We start from the raw sequence: 23482 nt of genomic DNA on the forward strand, positions 1-23482 counted from the left end.
TTTGCGATAAACAAAATACGAACAAGCTCCCCCCACACCCACCTTATGATTGTCCTATAGAATTGCTTCCTGGTGCATCTATACCTTTTGGATACATCTACCCTTTGGCAGGCCCTGAACTAAAAGCCCTCAAGGACCACATAGAAGAAAATCAGGATGAGGGGTTCATCCGCCCATATGGGGCCTCCCATATTCTTTGTTAAGAAGGACAAGTTTCTAAGGCATTGATTACCAAGTACTTAACAAAATTACAATCAAAAACCGGTATCCTCTACAGTTGATCCTGGAACCCTAACCCTTTCGGCACCAAGGCCTTGTGGCACTCACCTACAAGACATCACAGAACAGAAATGATAAAACTTAGTCATTAACCATTAGACACATAATAAGGAGATGCACATTCTCAGCAGGTTCTTCCAAAGTATACGAGTGAACAAGCTCATAGATGGATTCTCCTTCCAGTTTCATAAGACAAACACTAGGCAAATGTGATGTATTTTCTATTCTCTTTCCGAGCTCTATCCACCATTCAGCAGTTTCTGTGTCGCCAGGCGTTCTGGAGGAGAGGTCATCCTAGGTTGTTTATGTGTCTTTGGCCTCTTGGGAGGAAGCCTACTGATATGTCCACTAACAAGATTTTATTTCTTTGCCAAAATCTTGTTGGAAAAATCCTAAAGTATAATTTTGACAACAATGTGGACCACTAGAGTACCTGTGGATCCTCTGGAAGACTAGGCTCTGAGTCAACAATAGTCCTTCATAAATAGGATTAAAACCAATATGGTAATCACTGTCCCAGCCAGTATTAACGTTTTCCTTGATTTAGGGTGTATTTACATGTCCCAGTTTTTAGGTGTTACTTTTGCCACAATTTGCACAAAATTGCTACAAAAATATTCCCCATGCAAAAACAACCTCAACCTTACTGGTAAATTTGGGCGGCAAAACATTGCTTACCTACACCTAGGCTTAGGTATAACTGGTTATAAAACTGAGTCCTATTTGGAAACGTTTGGGTGTCTTCTAATAGGTACACAAGTATTATCTGACATCTTTATGGCATAGCAGAAGATAACGTACAATTCCACCTTGATTATTAAAGGATGCAGACCTACAATGTCTCAATCTTGTTATTTTTTTTAAAACATGGCAGGTACAGTACAGACCAAAAGTTTGGACACACCTTCTCAGTGTGCAAAGCAGTAATCAAAGCAAAAGGTGGCTACTTTCGAAGAACCTAGAATATGACATATTTTCAGTTGTTTCACACTTTTTTGTTATGTGTATATAATTCCATGTATTTGTTATGTATATAGTTTTGATGCCTTCAGTGTGAATCTACAATTTTCGTAGTCATGAAAAAAAAGAAAACTCTTTGAATGAGAAGGTGTGTCCAAACTTTTGGTCTGTACTGTATGTTTCTTTTTTGGCATTTTTACATAGGCTTCTCTACAGGTCTCCAAATACAGCATAAAAAAAATACCAGAAAATACTTGTGTGTGAAGGATCCCTTAAGAAAGCTGGATGGGTGTTTACACTGCAGTATGAAATTCCTTGTCAGCTTTCACTAATGTCATAAGGAGCAGGACAACGAAAGAAGATGATCTGTTTCTTGTGGACTCTATTAGGAATTTACTTAAAATGTAAGTTCTCGTTTGTGTAAATTTTTTAGAATACTCTGCATCACTCAAATATATTTATCTCTTGTGATTTATTTGATATTCATTTTACAGTTAAGATTTCGCAAGATTGTTTATGAACAATGAGTTGGGATTGAGTACAGCTTTGAAAATGTCTTGAATTTGTGTTGACTTGGTGGTTGGGAGAGATCAGGTGGATGTTTCAGGTCCATCCAAAAAATTTCTCGGCCTACAGCTATGACTGAATGGGTTTTGATAGGGGTTTGATATACCTGCTTCCACCAAATATTGATTAAGAGGTTCTATATACCTGCTACCACAAAATATTGATTGAGGGGTGCGATATACCTGCTTCCACAAAATATTAAGGGGTGTGATATACCTGCTTCCACAAAATATTGATTGAGGAGTGCGATATACCTGCTTCCACAAAATACTGAATAAGGGGTTTGATATACCTGCTTCCACAAAATATTGATTGAGGAGTGCGATATACCTGCTTCCACCAAATATTGATTAGGGGATTGATATACCTGCTCCCACCAAATATTGATTGAGGCCTGCGATACACCTGCTTCCACAAAATACTGATTAAGGGGTTTGATATACCTGCTTCCACCAAATATTGATTGAGCCCTGCGGCATACCTACTTTCGCAAAATACTGATTAAGGGGTTTGATATACCTGCTTCCACAAAATACAGATTGAGGGGTGCTATATACCTACTTCCACCAAATATTGATTAAGGAGTTCTATATACCTGCTTCCACAAAATACTGATTGAGGGGTGCGATATACCTGCTTCCACCAAATATTAATTGAGGCCTGCAATAAACCTGCTTCCACAAAATACTGATTAAGGGGTTTGATATACCAGATTCCACCAAATACTGATTGAGGCCTGCGATATACCTGCTTCCACAAATACTGCTCTTCTCTAGGGACTTTGGCACAGGCAGAGGAAGAGGCAGGCCGTTCGGCAGGGGTGGTAGCGGTCAGGCAGGTGCACCAGGACAGAGCCTAATTGGGAAGTTGGAGAAGGTGAGTGAGATTACGTCAAAGGACGCACCAGAGTTGGTTGAGTGGCTCACTCAGCCTTCCACTTCTGCACCCTCCTCATCCTCTGTATCTGCACCCTCCTCATCCTCTGTATCTGCACCCTCCTCACTCTCTGCTGTGTGCACCCCCAAAGACACCACCACCACCATAGCCCCTCCACTAGAGTCAGAGGAATTATTTTCCCATCCATTCCCAGACCTTACCAATGCGTAGCCATTCTTGGCATTGGATAAGAAAGAGGAGGTAGCAACGGCCGCTACCCAGCAGTCTGACGACAGTACCTAGATCAGCCCAAGGAGGGTAGTCTCCGCTGTTGCTGCCTACTCAGAGATCTCTAATGTCAGTGGTGGTGAAGGTGATGATGATGACGTGTCTATGGATGTCACGTAGGTGCCCACAAGAGAGGAAGAGGAGGGGAGTTCAGAGGGAGAGACGAAGCAGCAGATAGGGAGGAGAAGCAGGCAGAGCTCGCAGAGAAAACGAGGCAAAAAGCAGACTGCAAATGTATCTGGAGCGAGCCATCCACCATGCACGGTCACATCTGGTGCTCCCAGGATGCCGGCACATGGCTCCGCAGTGTGGGCTTTTTTTAATGTGTCAGCTGCTGACAATAGTGTTGCCATCTGCAGCCTGTGCTGTCAACGCATAAGTCGCGATAAGCCCAACACTCACCTAGGAACGACCACTTTAAGAAGGCACCTGGCCTCCAATCACCGAGGCCAGTGGGAGCAAAGCCGTCAGAACCCACAAAGCCACACTCCTGGAGCTCCACTTCCTGCCTCTTCTCCTCTCTCCTCCCATGACACGTGGTCTAGCAAACACAGGCAGGGAAGGCACATAACTTTTACTGCCCACTGGGTGAACCTTCTGAGGGCCGTCAAGGATGTAACCCGTGGCACCCGTGTGGATTTGGTGTTACTGCCACGGGCCGTGCATTGCACATCCTGAACGTTGCCAAATACCCCGGGGTCCAGGATGTCTTACAGCAGGCCAAATCTCTGGCCATTTTAGAAGTTCTTACATGGCCATGGCTCGCCTTGCTGACGTTCAGCGGCGACACCACCTGCCCGTCAGACGTCTGATTTGTGACAGCCAGACGTGCTGGAACTCCACCTTGTATATGCTTGATAGGCTGCTCCAGCAGCAACGTGCCGATAACGACTACCTGTACGAACTCTGCGGCAGGACAGGGTCTGGGGAGCTTGGTTTCTTTATACCACGCCAGTGGCTGCTCATGCGAGACGCATGCAGACTTCTGCGGATATTTGATGAGACCACCAAACTGGTCAGTCGCAGCCAGGGCGCCATCAGTGACCTCGTACCTTACAATTTCTTTCTGGATCGTGCATTGCGTCGTGTCAGTGATCAAGCCGTCGAGGAGCAGGAGCTGGAAGATGAGAAAGTCGCAATGCTGAATGAATTCCCGGGGGGGCTACTCCATCTGAGAAGAAGAGCAGGCTTTGAGGGGGACTTTAAACTTTTCGGGGATCTCTGGTGTTGTCCGTGGCTGGGGGGAGGAGACCGAGGACCAGTGGCCTAGCGTGGGTTGCCAGCACCCGGAGCAAGCCAAGTATTGCGCCCCAACCTGTGGCCACGCCCCTTTTCACAGATAATGTAGTAGATATCACCTGCAGTCCTATGTAACACCACAGATAACACTGTGATAACTCTCTGTGTACAGATAATGTAGTAGATGGGTGTGAGGCCCCAGATTTCAAAACACACACAGTGGGACCTGATGTCTGGGGGCAGGCTGCTACAGTGTGGGACAAATTCTATATCCACCCTCCCATTAATACAGAACATACATGGTAATACAGCGCCCCATACCTCCTACATCCAGGGTAATACAGCACCCCATACCTCTTACATCCAGGGTAATACAGCGCCCCATACCTCTTAAATCCAGTGACGTCTCCTTTGATGTAAATGTTCTCTTTCCTCATCTTCTCCTTTCAGACCTTCAGAGCAGACCAACATTTTTCAGCCATTTCTCGTCTCTGCAGTTTGACCAAAAAAATCTTAGTTTACTACTTTTCCATCATCCTACCATCTTCTGGACAAATCATCCTACCATCCCCAATACTCTGCCTGCCGTGCTCCCCAATTATATACTGCAGAAACAGATACACCCCCTGATAATAGTAGTACCACACAGATAATGCCCTTCAATAATTATTGCACACAGTGCCCTAAAATAACTGCGCCCAGCAAATAGTGCCCCTGACACTAATAGTGTAAACATAACGTCCCCCAAAAATAACTGTGGTAAGCTGATACTGTGCCAAGGTGCCCCCACAGTAATAGTGCTCCCAAAAGTCCCACCAATAGGAATAACTCTCTGCTAGAGCACACATGGTAGTAATAGTGCTCCTACAGTGCCCCCAACATGTCGACACTGTGCCCCAGAAGTAATAATGCTCCCATAGTGCCCATACTAGTAATCATGTTCCCCATAGACCCCCAGTAGTAATAAAGCCCACCATAATGCCCCCCAATAGTAATAATTCTCCTTATAATGTGACAGTGCAAAAAATACCCCCTTTTAATGCCCCCAGTTTAGCTAATGTCCCCATAGTGCCCCCATAATGTGCCAGTATAAAATACCACTATATAGTGCCCCAGTAAATGCCCCATAGTGCTCCTCTCCCCCATTCCTCCTAGTGCCCCCCATAATGTACCAGTATAAAATGCCCCATATATAGTGCCCCAGTAGATCCCCTTAGTTTCCCCCATAATTTGCAAGTATAAAATACCACTTCTTCGTGTTCCTGTAAATTACCCCATAGTACTCCTCTCCCCCCTTCTCCATAGTATCCACCATGTGTCCCAGTATAAAATGCCCCTATACAGAGCCCCTATATAAAATACTCCTTTTTTGTGGCCTCGGTAGATGCCCCCTATAATGTGCCATTAAGAAGTGCTCCCATAGTGCCAGTAAGAAGTGCCCCCATAGATGCCCCCACAGTGCCCCCCAATAATGTTCCAGTAAGATGTGCCCCCATAGATGCCCCCACAGTGCCCCCCAATAATATGCCAGTAAGATGTGTCCCCATAGATGCCCCCACAGTGCCCCCCAATAATATGCCAGTAAGATGTGCCCCCATAGATGCCCACCAATAATGTGCCAGTAAGTGCCCCCCATAGATGGCCCCCCAATCATATGCCAGTGACAAGTGCCCACATAGATGGCCCCCCAATCATGTGCCAGTAGCCAGTATTGTACCATATAAAAAAATAAACACTTATACTTACCTCCATGGCAGTGATGCGATGCAGGCCTCTTCGGCCTGTGTCCCGCGCTGTACGGCTCAGGCGGCGCGATGACATCACCACCTGCAACGGCCTCTGATAGGCTGTAGGCACTAGGCCTGCAGCCTATCAGAGGAACAGGGAAGGGAGATGCCTCTCCCCTGCCCCGCAGCACATTCATCTGTATCACTGTCCTGAGGACGGCAATACAGAGGACTATGGGGATGAGCGCCTCCACAATGGAAGCGCTCATCTCCCTGTGCCCTGCCTCCACCGCTTCCAATTTAGTGCAAATGGGGGCCTTCATGCTCCAGTGTTTAAAGAGGGACTCCCGTATAGAAAGCATAAAGGGCAAGGACCAGTACTGGGTGACAACGTACTTAGACCCCCGGTACAAACACAAAATGGCGGACATGTTACCAGCATCACAGAGGGCTGGCAGAATGCAGCATTTCCAGGCCTTGCTGCGAGAGATGCTGCATTCTGCTGTTGTGGGCGCTGGCAGAGCAATTTTCACTCACAGAGAAACAGGTGCGGGTACCAATCCTACCGTGCCTGCAAGAAGAGGGCAGTTTGAAGATGTGTTGGTCACTTCGGATATGAGATCATTCTTGCAGCCAACCCATCGACAGCCTTCCTCCAGATCCAGCCTCAGGGAACGCCTAGGCTGACAGGTGTCCGACTACATCGGGTTAACGGCCGATGTGGACGCTCTGAGAAGCGAGGATCCCCTGGACTACTATGTGTGCAGGCTTGACCTGTGGCTAGAGCTGGCACAATTTGCCACTGAACTCTTGGCTTGCCCCATGTCGAGTGTCCTGTCCGAAAGGACATTCAGCACAGCAGGGGGGATCGTGACCTATAAGCACACTCGCCTAGCTCACGACAATGTGGACTACCTCACATTTCTAAAAATGAATGAGGCATGGATCTCGGAGGAATTCAACACCTGTGACGACCACGTGTAATTGAATTTCCTCATGCCAGCCCACACATATCCGCCACTACCCAGAACAAAGAATGGTCCTTGCCTTATGTATATACAGCGGCATAAAAGGCCTTTTCTGTCAGGTGAATACCTAATTTTTGGGGCATCTACTCCAGTGGCCTACAGTAAAATTGTTACTCAGTGACCGCCTAATGTACCTCTAGCCACATAATCACTTGTTAATTTCTGTCAGGTCAATGCCAAATTTTTGGGGCCTGTATTGGCCTGCAGTAAAATAGTTATCCAGTGACCGTCTAATATACCTCTCACCACATAATCACTTGTTCTTTTCTGTCAGGTGAATGCCTAATTTTTGGGGCCTGTACTCCACTGCCTGCTCCAGACTGCTAACTGGATTGTGGGTACTCTACCTCCCCTGACCTCGGCCTGCCATTGACTATGGTTTTGCCTAATTGCTCAGTGCTCTGCATTGGTTTCTCTAGACCGTTACTTGAACAGAGACTACTCCAGGAGATAGTGACCTGGTGGTTCTCCTGCAGTGAAGGCAAGATTCCTGTGCAAGGATTAAAGGATAAACACTGGGGGGGGGGGGTTGATAATACTCTTAAAGTAGAGTAGTCCCAAGTCATATCTGTTCAAGTGATACAGTGAAAAAGAATACTGTCCATAGCTGAGTTTTGGTTGGTGGTGATAATAACATAGTCAAGGATTTTTTAGCATTTTAAATTCATCACTTAAAATGTCTGTTAATATATCTGGAGAACTGAACGTCATGTTCTAACCTGTTTTATTTATTATCAGGTACATTATGCGACAGATCCTGTGGAGAGAGGAATCATGTTATTGGCGCTGAGGGAGGTGATGTCTTACTTCAAGTGGATCCAGACGGAGTGATGGGAGATATCACATGGTTCCTCTCTGGAAATCATTTTGCCACCTCGGAACCTGGAAAAATTATAAAAATTCGAGATAGTCGTTACAAAGAAAAAGTCGACAGCACGGAGGATGGATCAGTACTCATGAAAAACTTAGCAAAGAAAGACGAAGGAACGTATATAGCAAGTACCTTGAAAAGCACATCAGGAATCGAAGAGCTTTGTGCACTGATATATGACCTCAGAGTATACGGTAAGAGAAATGATACAGCATGATTTTCTTATGTTATGTCACTAGAGGGTGCTGCATTCACATAGTACAGTGCCATCTGGAAACACCTTGATATCTACAATATAAGATCAAAGCTGCTAAGCATCTCCAATATCTGAACCAATGATGACACCACAACTTCCTTTTACTGCTGCCATCTGACATTGAGCTGTAACCTAGATCTGATAATTAAAATATAAAATATCCTAAACATAGAATTTCTTTTGCTATTTCACCACAGAAATGCTGTCAGATGATAATATTGAGATTGATTACGAGGTTTCCAGTAATGAGACATGTAACGTGACCTTTATCTGCATAGTGAGGACATCAGATGTGACCATTACCTGGGAGAGTTCAACTAACACTGATGTAAATGTGACCAGTAATGTTGTACATGTACAAGACCCTGATCTAAAAGTTATCTACACCTGTACAGCCTGGAACCCCATCAGTAGCGTCTCCAAATCTGTGACCCCCTGGAAGTACTGCAAGATAGGTAAAGCCATACTTTCCAGTTCTATACTGGATTTAATTGTTATTATACATATATTATACAATTATTGCACACTTATGTTGGACCCCTACATAAAGTGCAGTAAACAATTTCCATAATTTATAAAGATTAACACATTTTGTCCTTTAAATTGTCTTTTAAATTAACCAATGACTCGAACTTGTATATCGACTGAATTGAGGAATGCAAGAAGTACTGGTCAGATGGGTGGGAAAATTACTACAGTATCAGACAGAATGGGTTTTGTTTGTAGTCTGTAGTCATGGAGACACATGACATCAGACAAGAATCCACTACTGGGGATGGCTTTGATTTGGGATCAAAAAGCAAACTCTGTGGGTGTCTTCTGGTTCTGGACTATTGAATACTGCCTAAATGCCCGATGGCAAATCCAAACCATGCCCTCAATCCACTAATTATGATTAATTCCTAAATCACAATTGAACCACATCTCCTGGTGAAAGCTATTTGGATGAACATGGACAATCTGTAGTTGCCATCACAAATTTGACATCTGTTTCGCACCCAACCTGTGTGAACATCAGACCAGAAGGTGTTGACAATATAATAGGCTAAAAAACAAGTGGATTTTCTAACCATTGCCCTAGTGGAGGCATCTTGAGTAGCACACATTTCTAGATTTGTATGTTGCTACAATTCTTCTTGGCTTGTTTCAGGGAGACAACAGATATCAGAAGACTACAAAGACATGAACATAATACGGCTGAAGTTGGCTGGTTTCCTATTGATAATCACTTGCTTTATTCTTGGCCATCACATTAAAACAGAGGTGGTGGTGTCCTCAACAGACAACAAATGAAGGATCTGCAAGGGTCACGTCTGGACTTGAAGAACAGAAGTAATGGGTTCTACAAACCACCTTCTGAGCTTCTGGACTTAGACTTCATCTTGGACAGAGCTTATATGTTTATTGTATTAAAAAAAGTTTTTTTTTTTTTTGCATTTTCTTCAGACAAGTCTCGTTTAAGATAATCAGACTAACAATGGAAGCAGGACAAAAAGTTACAAATGAAGACTCTATTATAATCAGAAAATCCAAAAAGTTTCAAAGGAATTGTTTGGGCCAGTATTTCAGAAACGACACTACCTTAATCAGTAGTTGTATCTGCTAGTGGTAGTGGTATTTGTTATGGAATTATGGAATCGATGGGATGAAAGAATGTATTCTTGATTTACATGTCTCTCTCTCTCTCTCTCTTGTCTCTCCCTGTCTCTCCATCCTGTCTGTCTGTCTCCCCCTCCTTCTCCCCTACTTCCCCTTTTCAGTATTGCAATTACCAAAATCACATGCTTGCTTTTTTTATACAAGTACATTACGTACATGAGTATAAAGCTTGTATGCAATAGGGTAACACATTTATATCCATATATAGCGAATTGCAGAACTAAGTACGTGTACTTGAGATACTGGACATTAACATTAAGCCTATCATAAATACGCTTATTAGCTTTATTAGATAACGCCCTGATAAGGGAATATAAAAAACGTAACTTCCTCAAATAACTTGTTGTGATGAGTCAGTTCCTCTCTCTCCGTGCATGGATTTGCAATATTGCCTGTAAATAGAATAATTGGAAACAGCTGTCACAAAGTAACTGACATTTGGGTCAGAACCAAAATAGAACCAGGACAGTATTACATCTCAGCCATTTGAAAAAAAATCCATGGTATCCATGGTGGGAGCTACAGGATAAACTCCACCACCTTCAGTTCTGACATTCAGCTGAGATCATTCATTTCATTGTCCTTGTATCTCCTCCAACATTTTTGCCATTACCTTGATCTTAGATAGTGACAGTTTTCCCCATCCTGGTGAATTTTTTTTTTTTAAATTTAGGGAAATAAATCTATTTTTAACGTTATCATGGATTTGTAATAAATTTTTATTTTCAGGTGAAACAAATCTGTTTTTGTTCTAGTGGCATTATTTCTCATTTCCAGTGACTCATGACTATTTGAAGGGTTTACCACAGAAGATGTCTGTGCGTGTGAGGTATTTCCTGTCTCACGCTTCGAGTTTCCAGACAATGAACCTTTGACTTTTTTTTTACATATACAAATAAATATTTTTCAGAAAATAATTGATATTTATGTCTAACTGCATGATCCATGTATAATCTTATATATTCTCATATTAAGAGATTCATTGTGTTTTCTGCCATTATTCCTCGGAGGCAGGGTCCTCTCTCCTTTTGTACCAGTTTGTAACTCATCTTGTTTAGGCTTATTGCACTTGTTCTATATTATGTATCTACACCCCTTTTCATATGTACAGTAGTGGCCAAAAGTTTTGAGAATGACACAAATATTAGTTTTCACAAAGTTTGCTGCTAAACTGCTTTTAGATCTTTGTTTCAGTTGTTTCTGTGATGTAGTGAAATATAATTACACGCACTTCATACGTTTCAAAGGCTTTTATCGACAATTACATGACATTTATGCAAAGAGTCAGTATTTGTAGTGTTGGCCCTTCTTTTTCAGGACCTCTGCAATTCGACTGGGCGTGCTCTCAATCAACTTCTGGGCCAATTCCTGACTGATAGCAACCCATTCTTTCATAATCACTTCTTGGAGTTTGTCAGAATTAGTGGGTTTTTCGTTTGTCCACCCGCCTCTTGAGGATTGACCACAAGTTCTCAATGGGATTAAGATCTGGGGAGTTTCCAGGCCATGGACCCAAAATGTCAACGTTTTGGTCCCCGAGCCACTTAGTTATCACTTTTGCCTTATGGCACGGTGCTCCATCGTGCTGGAAAATGCATTGTTCTTTACCAAACTGTTGTTGGATTGTTTGAAGACGTTGCTGTTGGAGGGTGTTTTGGTACCATTCTTTATTCATGGCTGTGTTTTTGGGCAAAATTGTGAGTGAGCCCACTCCCTTGGATGAGAAGCAACCCCACACATGAATGGTCTCAGGATGCTTTACTGTTGGCATGACACAGGACTGATGGTAACCCTCACCTTTTCTTCTCCGGACAAGCCTTTTTCCTGATGCCCCAAACAATCGGAAAGAGGCTTCATCGGAGAATATGACTTAGCTCCAGTCCTCAGCAGTCCATTCACCATACTTTCTGCAGAAGATCAATCTGTCCCTGATGTTTTTTTTGGAGAGAAGTGGCTTCTTTGCTGCCCTTCTTGACACCAGGCCATCTTCCAAAAGTCTTCGCCTCACTGTGCGTGCAGATGCGCTCACACCTGCCTGCTGCCATTCCTGAGCAAGCTCTGCACTGGTGGCACTCCGATCCCGCAGCTGAATCCTCTTTAGGAGGCGATCCTGGCGCTTGCTGGACTTTCTTGGACGCCCTTAAGCCTTCTTAACAAGAATTTAACCTCTTTCCTTGAAGTTCTTGATGATCCTATAAATTGTTGATTGAGGTGCAATCTTAGTAGCCACAATATCCTTGCCTGTGAAGCCATTTTTATGCAACGCAATGATGGCTGCACGCGTTTCTTTGCAGGTCACCATGGTTAACAATGGAAGAACAATGATTTCAAGCATCACCCTCCTTTTAACATGTCAAGTCTGCCATTTTAACCCAATCAGCCTGACATAATGATCTCCAGCCTTGTGCTCGTCAACATTCTCACCTGAGTTAACAAGACGATTACTGAAATGATCTCAGCAGGTTCTTTAATGACAGCAATGAAATGCAGTGGAAAGTTTTTTTTGGGATTAAGTTAATTTTCATGGCAAAGAAGGACTATGCAATTCATCTGATCACTCTTCATAACATTCTGGAGTATATGCAAATTGCTATTATAAAAACTTAAGCAGCAACTTTTCCAATTTCCAATATTTATCTAATTCTCAAAACTTTTGGCCATGACTGTACATTGCCATGAAATTACTTTAACAATAAATAATAATAACAAGCACCTCCTACTTTGCTTGTGTGTCAATGTTCACTGCAGTTATAGTATTCTATTCATCAACCTTAAACCCATAATGTCATACATGGATGGCATTAGCGTACAGAGGATGCGTGGAACAAGCTCACATACTGAGCTCGCTCCATACCAGATGTATCAGAACCGGGGTAATACCACATGGGTATCCTGAGGGTAGTGCACCTGGTAATCTGAACGATTACCTCATCAATTCTGTGGGCCTTCACCCCCCCTTGTTGGTGATCAAATCCGATCACCACACACTGAGGGCTGTTGGGGAGTAGATCATGTTTGATATTGGTAATGGAAATTTCCGCCCCAGTATCAAGCATGATTTCCGTTTCTTTATCTTTTATCGTGGCTTTTATATGGGGTCTCCCTGAAGGATCCAGTATGATTGGACATACTGGTGCCAACTCTTCAGGGACCCCTCATCCTCAGTCGATATCCACCAGACTCCCAGTAGGTATTTGTGTGGTACATACTGCCACTCTTGCGCTCTGTTCCTGATCCTTAGGTGTGGAATCTCTTGATTCCACGCCCCCTGGGACATTCATGACCGCCAAGCATTTTGGTGCTTGACCTGATGAATGTCCCAGATTCATATCAACCTGTTCCCTCACAGGCCTGGCAAAATTAGGTTTCATCCTGAAACCGTTATTATTGCCATTTTCTCCGAATTTGTCCAGTTAATCTTTAACCCCTGTGGACAATTTCTTTTTATGTGCCCCTCTTGTAAGCACAGGAAACAACAAAAGTTTCCTGCCCTTTCCAACGGTGGGGCCGTGGGGCGAACAGTTGATGCATACCTCGTGTGTTGTACCCGTTCGTCTTGCGACCTACCGTATACAGGCACACGCTCCCTCACTTTCACAGACTTCTTACTGAGCAGTATGTCTTGTCTACACTGCTCAATAATCATGGCTGCGTCCGTGAGGGATGGCTCCCTAGCTGCACTCAGCCGGATTGCAGTATCAAGATATGGGAACTTTTCCACAAACATGCGCACCATGCCTTGTGGAATCCCAATACCCTGATCTTTGGTAACCCTCCTGTACATCGCTTCAAACCGACTACACAATGACAAGGGTTCATCATGTATAGTAGGCTTGAACTTTGACAGGACCTCTGGAGTGACATCCCAATGACCCGTGGCCAGTCTCGTGAGTATGGAGAGACGTTCCTCCTTATCATGAAACTGGCCATTCGTGGGTTGCATCCTCCCCGTTACCTCATACCTTTTATTAAGGTGTGTTGGTAACAACAATCTGAACAGCTCCATGCGATATTCTGGAGCCACTGAATATTTGTTACAGTGACCTTCGAAAATATTGCATGAAGCGAACGGATCTACATGGGGAGCATATTTCGGGATCCCCTTGCAGATCCGTAACAGGAAGTTTATCCTTTCCATACTGGAATAGTTAGGATACACCTCTTCCTGTTTCTCCGGACGTGTTGGAGGATTGGAAGCGGAATATACCCCTCCACTTTCCTCTCCCCAACCGTTGTCCTGTTCCTGGTAACGGTTGCTACCCCGGGTGACGGGGTGAATCGTAGCGACCGCTCCACCTGTCCCCTAGTGTCTACCACTGCGGATGTATGATCCGTCGAAGACCTTGGCGCTGTCACCGCTGTCTCCCCCTGTGCCGTTCCCGAAACACAAACTTGTTTCGTGGGCACCATACCGTTGGTACTAGGCCTAGACAAATTGGAGATTGCCCGCTGCAAGTCTGCAATGGTTTGCGTCTTTGCAGCCAGGTCCTCCCTCATCTGAACAATCAGGGCATCCGTAGATACCGTATTGTTCCTGTACTGATTAATCTCAGTGTACAGCCGGAGTAGCTCTCTGTCCATGTCAGAGTAGAGACTGTCCTTATCCGAGAGTCTCGACTCTAACACACAGATTTCTCTTCCCCTCTCGACTGTACACTGGGCTTCGTCTTGTAATTGAGCCTCTAGTGTGTGAATTCTTCTAAAGTTATCAACACAACAATTGCAGTGGAAGTTTGCTTTGTCCGCAACCTCCCCTGCCTTTCTTGTGTTGGCAAGTGTCTGTGTGTTCCGCCCTCCAAATGGTATCCTCATAGGAAAGAACCAATTTGGCTAGCATTTGGTGGTCTTGTTAAAGACACTCCTACTAATACAAACCCGGTCATGAGCGTACACCTGGTCCAGTAAAGCGGACCACAGCAGCTCAGCGGATTTGTATGTAGTAGGAACAATGGGATTAAAAGTGCTGTTTTTAGCTAAGTGTTGGAGTGTGGAGAAGTTCATACTCACATTTTTCTGAGCCTCCATCTTGTTGGTGCTGTACTTTTCCGTCCCTTGCAGCTGCTTGAAAGAAGTCCTTTTCTTCCGGATCGCTTCTTCCCGACCAGCTGGACTTTTATGTACCTCCAATGAAGATGGATCTCTTTCCGTGCCTTCTTCTCTTACCCCAGCGACGGTGACCGTGTAAAGCAAATACAAAAATATTAATACACAGATAGATTATAGATTCTCTGCAAAAGATTTTGTTTTATTTCTGGTACTCTAAGGGAAGTATCGCTTCTCCTGTCCAATTATCGGGTCCTAGACGCTCAGACACTCCGCTGACCGCGTCTCTCCTGCCCGCTAATTCACAGTACCAGCGACCCTCAGCTTAAGACCAAAAATAAACGCAAAATCCACGCAGTGGGCCTGGCTCGCCAATGTAAAGGGGGAATATTAATCACCAATATTATGCGAATATCGATAATTAATATTCCTAAATAGGAGGAGTCGTCTAGTGATGACTCCGCCCATTTATACCTTTATATAACAATAACACAATACTTTCGCTATACCTTTCACTAATCACTACGCTAGCTGCATGCACCTAACTACCTCTATACTACGGCGGCGACTACTAAAAACACCATACACTGTATTATGAACAATAAAGAATATTTATTACACAATACAATTATCCAAGTCTAACAATACGTTAGATCTATATATATTTATAGATCAATGGATATAAATATATATATACATATAGACGTACACACTGCAGTAAATATACAGCACTCCAAATATACACTCCTAAACTACACTACACCTTCCCAAATTCCACCCATAAGCTAACTATACAATTCACACATACAAGTATATTAACAGCCCACCCACCTGGCTCTATACTATCCCTATGGGGTATGACGAGGGTTAACGGTGGTCTTACAGGGGTGTGAGCAGACCACAAACAGTAATAGGGGGGAGGTATCTAGGGGTGGGCACGACAGGGTTAATCAGGGATACCACAAAATAAGGGTTAAACACAGCAAGGGTATCAGTGCAGGGACTAGGGTAAATCAGGTACCGGGTTAATCAGGGGTGGTAGGCACAGCAGGGCAGGGACTAGGGAATATCAGGGTGCAATGGAAGGGTAATCAGGGGTGGTAGGAATCAGGGGTAATAGGGTTAACAAGGGGCAGTATGGGGTCAGGGATTTAAAGGGTAAAACGTTGGTGGGATAGTGGTAATAGGGTTATCAGTATGGGGTCAGGGATTTAAAGGGTAAAACGTTGGTGGGATAGTGGTAGGGATCAGAGATATAAGGGGGTGATACTTAGCGTTGATATGCTCGTTGTCCAGGGGGGCTCGTTGGTCCAGGGGATGCCTCTTCCTGCTGGGTTACTTACCCGACTGCTGAGCGGAGCGCCGGCCTATTTAAGCTTGGTGGCGCCCGCTCACAGTCCTCCTATTGCAGCCGTGCGCATGCGCACTGCCAGCTTGAACACGTGGGCCGGCGCTGTGATATGACGTCACCGCGCAGGCCCGAGGATCTCGGAGCGCGCTTCCAGGGGGGAAGGATCCTTTGATCCTCCCGCCTGTGAAGCGGACGCCTACCTCCGGCGCTGTAATTACAGCGCCGGAGGTCAGCCACTCACAGGGGCATGGGAACTCTTTGTTCCCATGTCTCTGTTAGGCGTGCCATCTCTGGCACGGCCGGAGATGGTGACAAAGGGCAGAGGATCTTATTGATCCTCTGTCCTTTGTAGAGTCCGACGCTGGACATAATTGTCCAACTGTCAATCTCCATACCTGCCACCCTTCCTCAACAGGAACAATGCGCCAATTTTATTTAGCCCCGCCCATTATTAAAGCCCTTCCTACATATAATAGGCCACGCCCAACAAACACTGTACAGCTGACATTCTATAGTTGAGGCCTGTCTGCCTGTCTACACATCATACGGAGAGGGGAGGTCTGTCCTGGCTGCACTACCTGCTTATACAACAAGCTACAGCCAGGAAGCTCCTCCGCTCTCCTCCCTCCCCGATCCTGCTCCACGCTTGTGGTTCCCCCCACCATCTGTCACCCGCCCGTGGCCTGCTGCCCCTTTGGCCGTCCTCACCCAGCTCTGAATCCTCCTTCTGCAAATGGCAGGGGAAGGAGCAGGAGCATCTCCTCTCCTACATAGCGCCTCATACCTCTTACACCCAGTGATGTCACCTTTGTTGTAGACATTCTCTTTCCTCATCTTCTCCATTCAGACCAGACCGCCATGATGATTCTTCAGCCATCTCCCGTCTCTGCAGAGATTGAGAGACAGACATTAGTTTCCCACATTTCCATCATCTTCTGAACACCCTTTGATGCCACCCCCAATACTATACTGCAGATACAGTCCCCCTGAAAATACTACTACCACACAGATAGTGCCCCCAATACTGTGCCCGCTATGCCTCCAATACTATACTGCAGAAACAGTCCCCCTGGAAATACTACTACCACACAGATAGTGCCCCCAATACTGTACCCGCTATGCCCCCAATACTATACTGCAGATACAGTCCCCCTGGAAATACTACTACCACACAGATAGCGCCCAATACTGTGCCCGCTGTGCCCCCAATACTATACTGCAGATACAGTCCCCCTGGAAATACTACTACCACACAGATAGTGCCCCCAATACTGTGCCCGCTGTGCCCCCAATACTATACTGCAGATACAGTCCCCCTGGAAATACTACTACCACACAGATTGTGCCCCCTTCAACAATTATTGGCACACAGTGCTCTAAAAAATAACTACGCCCAGACACTAATAGTATAAAGATAATGTCCCCCAAAAATTATTGTGCTAAGCTGATACTGTACCAGGGTGCCCCCCCCAAAGTAACAGTGCTCCCCAAAATCGCACCAATAGAAATAATTCTCTGCCAGAGCACACTTAGTGCCCATAGTAATCATGTTCCTCATAGACCCCCAGTAGTAGTAAAGCTAATACCCCCTAGTAGTAATAATTCTCCCTATAATATGACAGTACATGAAATAAACCCTGCTTAGTGCCCGCAGTTGAGCTAATGTCCCCATGATGTATGCCAGTATAAAATACCTCTATATAGTGCCCCAGTAAATGCCCTCATAGTGCTCCTCTCCCCCTTTCCCATAGCGTTCCCCATAATATGCCAGTAAAAAATGTCCCTTCTAAGTGCCACCATATGCCCCAATAGTGCTCCACTCCCCCATTGTGCCCCCAAATAATGCCCCATAGTGCCGCTCTCCCTATAGTGCCAGTAAAAAATGCCATAATGCCCCCCATAATGTGCCAATAAGAAAAAAGGCCCCTTTAGAGCCCCCAAATAATGCCCCTATAGTGCCACCAGAAGCCCCATAGTGCCGTTCTCTTCTATAGTGCCCCCCATAATGTGTCAATAAATAAAAAAGCCCCTTTAGACCCCCCAGATGCCCCCATAGTGCTCCTCTCCCCCATGGTGCCCCCCATAATGTGGCAGTAAAAAATGCCCCCTTAGTGCCACCAGATGCCATAATGCCCCCCATAATGTGCCAATAAGAAAAAAAGTCCCATTTAGTACCCCATATACTGCGCAGACAGCCCCCCCCATATATTGCCCAGACAGCCCCCCCCATATACTGCCCAGACAGCCCCCCCCATATACTGCCCAGACAGCCCCCCCCATATACTGCCCAGACAGACCCCCCCATATACTGCGCAGACAGACCCCCCCATATACTGCGCAGACAGCCCCCCATATACTGCGCAGACAGACCCCCCATATACTGCGCAGACAGACCCCCCATATACTGCGCAGACAGACCCCCCCATATACTGCGCAGACAGACCCCCATATACTGCGCAGACAGACCCCCCCATATACTGCGCAGACAGACCCCCCCATATACTGCGCAGACAGACCCCCCCATATACTGCGCAGACAGACCCCCCCATATACTGTGCAGACAGACCCCCCCCATATACTGTGCAGACAGACCCCCCCCATATACTGCGCAGACAGACCCCCCCCATATACTGCGCAGACAGACCCCCCCATATACTGCGCAGACAGACCCCCATATACTGCGCAGACAGACCCCCATATACTGCGCAGACAGATCCCCCCATATACTGTGCAGACAGATCCCCCCATATACTGCGCAGACAGACCCCCCCATATACTGCACAGACAGACCCCCCCATATACTGCGCAGACAGACCCCTCCATATACTGCGCAGACAGACCCCTCCATATACTGCGCAGACAGACCCCTCCATATACTGAGCAGACAGACCCCCCCCATATATAATAGAACCTATATATAAGATAACAATAAATCAAGAACCAATATGAGAATAGCTCCTGCAAAGGGTTAAAAGCACTTTTAAAATGGATATTTATACTACCCTCGACGCTTGCGCACTGCGACGTAAATTTGCCCCTACCTCCACGCATGCGCAGTGTTCCGGTGTGCTGCTAAAATCGGCAGTGAAATTTTCCCTATAGTGTCATTTAGCGCATGCGCAGATGGTGAAACCTAAGGCACGCCCTCATACGTCATCTCTGATGCTTCCAGCTCACACCCCATACGTCATCTCCGATGCTTCCAGCTCACACTGACCCGACTCCGGGCTCTCCGCGATCACACACTCAACAATCACATGCCAACCAGTGACAAACCGGAACTTCCGGCGCCGCGGGCCCTGAAGCATGACGGGAAATGTAGTCTCCGGCCGCTCTGAGTCACGTGACACAGTACGGCTGCTACTGTAACTATAAAGCTGTGAGGTAAAAGCGCGGGAAACAAGGAGCACGGAGCGTAACGCTATAGGGTTATTACAGCTGTGTATATGACCAAAGATGGAGGTTTCTGCTGTATTTTGTCCTTACCTGTGTAAGGGGCCGGGTATGCCTGCTGGTAGTGTTCTGTGACCAGGGCTGCCAGCAGAAATGTAGGGGCCCCTTAAGCAGCTCAAGGCCTGTTATGGAGGGGGATCTGTGTATGGCACTTATGGGGGGAGATCTGTGTATGACACTTACGGGGGGAGATCTGTGTATGACACTTATGGGGGGAGATCTGTGTATGACACTTATGGGGGGAGATCTGTGTATGACACTTATGGGGAGAGGGGATCTGTGTATGACACTTATGGGGGGAGATCTGTGTATGACACATACCGTATATAGCATCTTATGCTATGCTATGTGTCGCCCACGGATCCCCCTCCCTATAACGGCGCCCACGGATCCCCCTCCCTATAACGTCGCCCACGGATCCCCCTCCCTATAACGGCGCCGTCGCCCACAGATCCCCCTCCCTATAACGGCGCCGTCGCCCACGGATCCCCCTCCCCGTCGCTCACAGTAGTATACATTTATATACTGTAATCGGTATCCTCATCTCTTTACTAGTGGGGTTTGGACGCCACATCAGATGCTCAGTGCCAGATAGACGGTCTAGTTACGCGGTTGAGTCTTTTGCCGTGAATAGAGACCACCTGCTTACCAAGCCCATTGCCTCTCATCTGTAATGACACTTTGTTGTGCACAAAAAAACAAAATGGCTGCACACCATTGTATATGCAAACAATAGAGCTAAGAAATGGGGGTCACTCTAGTTAAAAGTGGTACAATACCGACTATAAATGAGTAATGGAAGCTCTTAGCGCACATACGTGTCGGGCCCACCTACCAAGCGTCAAGGTGGCTTCCGCAGATGGGTCCCTATCACTAAAGATACTGCCTCACTTTGGACTTACTAAAGTCTCCAATATTCAGGGCTATCCAATGCAATATATTGGGGGGGGGGCGCCCCTTTTAGACTGGACACACCCATCTACCTGGGACTTCTGAGCAGAGGACTTTTGTAGCTGGTTCCTACACAGCCCTGAATATTGGAGACTTTAGTAAGTCCAAAGTGAGGCAGTATCTTTAGTGATAGGGACCCATCTGCGGAAGCCACCTTGACGCCTGGTAGATGGGCCGACACGTATGTGCGCTAAGAGCTTCCATTACTCATTTATAGTCGGTATTCAACCACTTTTAACTAGAATGACCCCCATTCTTTAGCTCTATTGTTTGTATATATAACGGTGTGCAGCCATTTTGCTTTTTTGTAATTATGTTTGCTTCATGGATATGCACCTGTGATTCTGAAGGTTTTAGTCTAAATTTTCTTGCACTTTGTTGTGCACAACGCTGCAGAACTGGACTTCACTTATCGCGGTCTCCTTTCCCAAGCCCTAACTGTGCCTCGTGTTACTCACATACCCCAGGACTTACTGTAGGGCTGAATTATACAGCAACCGGACAGTGGCCAAAACCACATAAATGATGCACCTATCAATACTGGCAGAAAACTAGACGCTAGTCTACCTTACATTCAGCTCCCTCCAGTAACGGGCAGTGCGGGCGGCAGCGCTCACTCACTGACGTCACGCGCCTGCACTGCCTGTTACCGGAGTCCGTGCAAGATAGTAAAGAGATGAGCGCTGTTTTTAAAGTTAACACACTGACACAAAAAAATATATATATATGGCTCGGGACTGGCTGGGCCCCTTACTGGGGTATCGGCTTTACCCCCCCTGATGGCGCCTTGTCTGTGACACCCTCCAAAATTAGGGAAATGTACAAAGGTGTCTGTGAATTTTGGTGCAAAACATGGCCCACGACAAACCTTGTGAGTTCTTCGGCCAGTTCTGACCTAATACTGTGGTAAAATACCTCAGAGGTGACCCCTCACCAAACCAGCCACCAATTTCTCACCGGCGCCCCCCCCCCCTTCAGGATAGCGGTTTGGTAAGACATGTGCGGGAGGCTCCTGTGTGTGACAGCCGCTCGAAGGGATCTGCCCTTCATTCAGTTAAGGCCTCTTTCACACGACCATTTTGTTTTTGCCTAATTTTGTTTAAACAATTATAGCACACTTTCTGTAAATCCAATAAACTTCATTTCACTTCTCAGATATCACTGTGTGTGTCTCTTATATGATATATTTAACTGACATTTTTTATCGTAACAACCAACGATTTATACAGGAAAATCATGACGATTAACAAGGTTGCCCAAACTTTCGCATCCCACTGTATGTTAAATCGGTGGTACCATCGCCATTGCCTCCTCCTCCTGTTCTAGTCGAGGGAAACTTGGAGTTTGAGATCTCCAGGATTCTCGACTCGAGAGTTCTTCGGGGCTCCCTCCAGTACCTGGTGCACTGGGAGGGATACGGTCCTGAGGAGAGGATGTGGGTTCCGGCGTCAGATGTCAACGCCAGCCAACTGGTGAGGGCCTTTCATAGGTCCCATCCGGATAAAGTTGGTCCCGGGGTGTCCAGAGGTCACCCGTAGAAGGGGGGGGTACTGTCATGCCCCACTCTGACGTTGTACGGAGGTCGGCCAGGATTGCAGCACAAGTTTAGTGGTTGCTTTGGAGCCGTGCTGGATCCGCCTCTCATCAGGTGCACTGGGTGGGGTCATTAGTTTAAATAGCACACTGCCCAGTGCCCTGAGCGGAATATACTGTTCATTCTTGTCTGGGAAGGTTGGCTGTCAGTTCCTGCTCTCAGAGATAAGTGTCATTTCTAGTTCGGTTGTTTGTGTCTTCTATTCCATCCAGGTTCTGTGTGAGCAGACTGCTCCTATCTCCCCACTTCACCATCTTAGGGAGTTCAGGGTTTTGTCAGCCCAGGCTGGAGGACACATCACACCTACCTTCAAGGTCTGCTGTGGGCTGAGCAGTGCAGGGAAAGAGGTCAGGGATAAGCTAGGAGGTGACCCTTCGCCTGTCTCTCGTCCAGAGCCTGGTTGGTGTGTTATCTTTTGTACAAAGTGTACGTCCGCCGTGACAGGGGCCTACTTTTTATGATTTTTCCATTATTGTCAATGGGAAAATTGCTCAAGTTCTGATCCAAATATCTTAGAACCCAAATGCAGCCCAATCAAACCCTTTATAACACTTGAAGGTTATACCTAGCCCTCTAAAACCTGTCAGTGACAGATCTTCTGGACTATTAATTGGTGAGATATGAGTGCTTAAGTGAGGCCTAGTTTTTATGAATTTGGGAAAATTGCTTCGATTCTGATCCACATTTCTCACAACTCAAAGGGAACCTAGTCAAACCCTTTACAAAGCTTGAAGGTTATCCCTAGCCCTATTATATTTGCAAGTTTCAGATCTTCTGGACTATCAGTTGTTGAGTTATAAGAGCTTATATGGGGCCTAGTTTTTATGATTCAATAATATTTACAGTTGGTCACTGGGACCATTAATTGTCTCTGGTTTGACACGTGTTGTGAAAGTGTTTAAAATGTAACATTTATTTGTTTATCCTTAAAATAAAACACCAATATAAACTACACACTTTTAAAATTTATCAGCTGCGTCAGCACTATAAGTAGTAATAGTCCTGATTATATCCGTGGACTCTGTTGAGGAAGGGTTGAGACGTATGCATATATCCATGCATGCCTGCAAACACGTGCGGGCATGTATGGTATATATGTGCATGCGTTAACCACAGCCTCATGGGACGATGTGCGCAGATGTGCCCATGGTGGCCCCTGTGGGAAATATGTGCCCCCTTAGTGTATATGTATATATATATTTATGTAGGGGCTGTGCCCGCTTATAATGTAGGGGCCGTGCCCCTTATAATATATATTGCTGTGGCCCCTTATTAAATATGCCCCTTATAACCTCCTGATACACACATATATATATATATATATATATATATATATATAT

General features: G+C 45.7%; 1 protein-coding gene and 1 long non-coding RNA gene across 2 annotated transcripts; one reads left to right on the plus strand and one right to left on the minus strand.

Annotated features, from left to right (window-relative positions):
• Positions 1–1588: 1588 nt before the first annotated feature.
• LOC120982339 (SLAM family member 9-like) lies at positions 1589–9533 on the plus strand. The gene is made up of 4 exons (XM_040412406.1): positions 1589–1643; positions 7703–8029; positions 8289–8546; positions 9242–9533. The coding sequence occupies exons 1-4, from the start codon at positions 1601–1603 to the stop codon at positions 9382–9384; spliced, it is 771 nt and encodes a 256-aa protein (XP_040268340.1). The 5' UTR covers positions 1589–1600; the 3' UTR covers positions 9385–9533.
• LOC120982340 lies at positions 5032–21577 on the minus strand. Its single transcript, XR_005774881.1, has 3 exons — positions 21464–21577; positions 10796–10799; positions 5032–5041 (listed from the first exon to the last, which is right to left on the minus strand). It is a non-coding gene; the product is annotated as an uncharacterized LOC120982340 (long non-coding RNA).
• Positions 21578–23482: the final 1905 nt, after the last annotated feature.

Source organism: Bufo bufo, chromosome 11, assembly GCF_905171765.1.
Source record: "Bufo bufo chromosome 11, aBufBuf1.1, whole genome shotgun sequence".
In the NCBI taxonomy this organism is placed as follows: Eukaryota; Metazoa; Chordata; class Amphibia; order Anura; family Bufonidae; genus Bufo; species Bufo bufo.

Bases quoted from the DNA above. Each gene is read 5' to 3' on its own strand.
- LOC120982339 (XM_040412406.1), top strand. From the start codon at position 1,601: ATGATCTGTTTCTTGTGGACTCTATTAGGAATTTACTTAAAAT. The intron at 1,644-7,702 runs GTAAGTTCTCGT...ATTTATTATCAG, and splicing joins ATTAGGAATTTACTTAAAAT to GTACATTATGCGACAGATCC. The intron at 8,030-8,288 runs GTAAGAGAAATG...ATTTCACCACAG, and splicing joins ATATGACCTCAGAGTATACG to AAATGCTGTCAGATGATAAT.